Raw genomic sequence first — 2,617 nt, 5'->3', positions numbered from 1 at the left:
GGCATGTGGGATCTTCCCGGACCGGGGCACGAACCCGTGTCCCCTGCATCGGCAGGCGGACTCTCAACCACTGAGCCACCAGGGAAGCCCTCTACTTATTCTTTAATATTTTCAATATTTCCCTTCCTCATCTCACACTTATATTTAAATGATCTAGTCTTTTAAAATATAAAACTTACTTATGCATCATTAATGCTTTATTTTGCTTTTTGTCAAATGACTAGAAGGTGTTAATAACTATATCACAACTAATGAACTCACACTCTTAATTAGCCAAAGCATTTGCACTTTAGGAATGCATGACTTTCACAGAATAGGAAGTTACCCATGGTACTCAACACCCTGTTCTCAGAGCCTTCCTAAGGAAAAGCAACCAAGAGCACCACAGACATTCGAAGTTCTATTTACGAACATCTAAAGTCGGTGGAATTTTCAAATTCTAAAACTTTATAAAATACCAGAATAACATACTTACAACCCATTATTGCCTTTCTTGAGCTACCATGTCACTTGAGTCAAGACTCTATTACCATCCTTTGCTATATATATTCTCATTTGTTGCTTCTCTATCATCTGACTAGACTGTAACTCCAGGGAAGTGGAGATTCACCCACAATGACTGCTAACTCAAAAGTTACTGAATGAAGATACATTCTTTCTGCCTCAATAAAAAGGTCCAAAAGGACTCTACTAAGCAGAGTAAGACCTAGCAGAGGTATAACAGAAAAAGGACTAGATAGCAATCATACAACTAACATTCCTGACTTGCTACTTGTGATATTGTGTTAGTTTCAGTTCCCCATCAGTAAAATATTTGCTTTAACTTACTGGACTTGTGAAGATCCAAGGAGATCATTCATTCATTCAAAAAGCCTATATATGTATATTATGATGTTAATATGAGAGGTGGTTAAATTTACTTATTCCACTGAAGCAAAATGAAGCATAATGACTACATTTTTCCAGGACACTGGTGTGTATAATCCAGTATCTAGCCCTAAATTTTGATTAATCAGGTTTTACACAAAGCCTCAACAAATGGAAACAAAGTTACAAGCAAAGAATGGTTCCAGCTCTAAATCATAAGTTAGGGCCTCTGTGATCAAGACTGACTAACTGCATATCTATTCACCTACTCCCATGGAGAGGGACAGCTTTCTGGAGCTTAAGTGTTAGAAGCAAAGGGCAAGTTCTGTGCACTGAACAATGATTACTTTTTATTTTTACCTTTTAGAGTGAGGAGTAAGTCTTGATATAATTACCATTCCATTCTCAATAAATTCAGGTATACCAACATAAGAAACACATGTCAAGACATAACTTTGGTGTCAAATACCATACGCTCCGGCTCACACATTGTTCACCTATCGGCCCCCAAAACTAAAATATGATCCAATGGCAGATCTGCCTGAAAGACGATTCAACTTTCACTGATCAAGCTTCATGTTCACTGCTCGCGACAGAATACACCCTAAAAAAATGCCCCACCCCCATTCCCGGACTACTCTATCGTGTCTTTCCTTTCTTTTTTTTTTTGTTTTTTTTTGAATTTTATTTAATTTATATTTTTATACAGCAGGTACTTATTAGGCATCCATTTTATACACATCAGTGTATCCATGTCAATCCCAATAGCCCAATTCATCACACCACCATCCCCACCCCTCCGCGGCTTTCCCCCCTTGGTGTCCATAGGTTTGTTCTCTACATCTATGTCTCGACTTCTGCCCTGCACACCGGTTCATCTGTACCATTTTTCTAGGCTCCACATACATGCGTTAATATACGATATTTGTTTTTCTGACTTACTATCTCGCCTTTTCGAGCAAGGCTTTCAGACATAAAAAGCCTCATGAGTATTTCCAAACATTACCTCTTCTGAAAGGAACTACTAAAAGGATTTGTAGTACTAAACATGTGTTTCCTGTACATTCTGCAGCCAGCTCTCACGTCTACTCTTTGAAAACACGAAAATCCGACTGTAACTTAACCTAACAGAAACAAGAGCTACGTGATGTGAGACACTGTGTCACCCGGGCAAGTGTGATAACTGACACAACTTCCATGGGTCCGAGTTACTTTGAAGACAGCACACCCTTTTCTCTCTGCAGTCATTTCAACCTCTCAGAATACCTCAACTGCAGAGAGAACCCAGGGCCCACCCTTTTCCAGGGGCAGGGGGTAGAGAAGAAATCCAAGGAGCTCACAGAGGATTTGAGAGTGGAGACCCCAGCGGAAGAGTCCGCAGAAGCAGGGGTCGCCTCAGACCAACCTGGACCCCTCTGATGAGCCTCAGGCTTCTCAGAGCAAGCCCCGAAGGAAACATTGTGGGAGGTGAGTCTAACCTGAGAGGCTGCGGGCGCTTGCTACCGCGGGAACAAGCTTAGTTGCCGAGAGTAGCCAAGGCATAACCGCCACGCTTGCGCTTCAGGAAGGAAACTCGGAAAACTGCCGAAGAAGCCGCTGCCGGCAGGGTTGAGTCGCCCGGAAACCAGGCTAGGCGTCCCTCCCCTTCCGGCCGGCGCTGCTCCCCGGGCTTTCCTCCCACAGGGGCGCAGAATGTTGACGTCACGCCCGGAGTTGTGACCGCTGCTCCGGCCAGAGGGCCACTTTGGCG

General features: G+C 43.1%; 1 protein-coding gene across 1 annotated transcript in view; it reads right to left on the bottom strand.

The window, feature by feature from the left end:
• XPNPEP3 (X-prolyl aminopeptidase 3) overlaps window positions 1-2,483 on the bottom strand; it is a 61,331-nt gene extending 58,848 nt beyond the window's left edge. The window contains exon 1 of the mRNA XM_007099922.3: window positions 2,346-2,483. Within this exon, the coding sequence (XP_007099984.1) occupies window positions 2,346-2,409 (64 nt within the window). The 5' untranslated portion in view covers window positions 2,410-2,483. The remainder of the gene's footprint in view (window positions 1-2,345) is intronic.
• Window positions 2,484-2,617: the final 134 nt, after the last annotated feature.

Source organism: Physeter macrocephalus, chromosome 6 (assembly GCF_002837175.3).
Source record: "Physeter macrocephalus isolate SW-GA chromosome 6, ASM283717v5, whole genome shotgun sequence".
Lineage (NCBI taxonomy): Eukaryota > Metazoa > Chordata > Mammalia > Artiodactyla > Physeteridae > Physeter > Physeter macrocephalus.
Note: the sequence above shows the minus strand (reverse complement) of the source record. Positions and strands in the feature narration are given on the sequence as shown.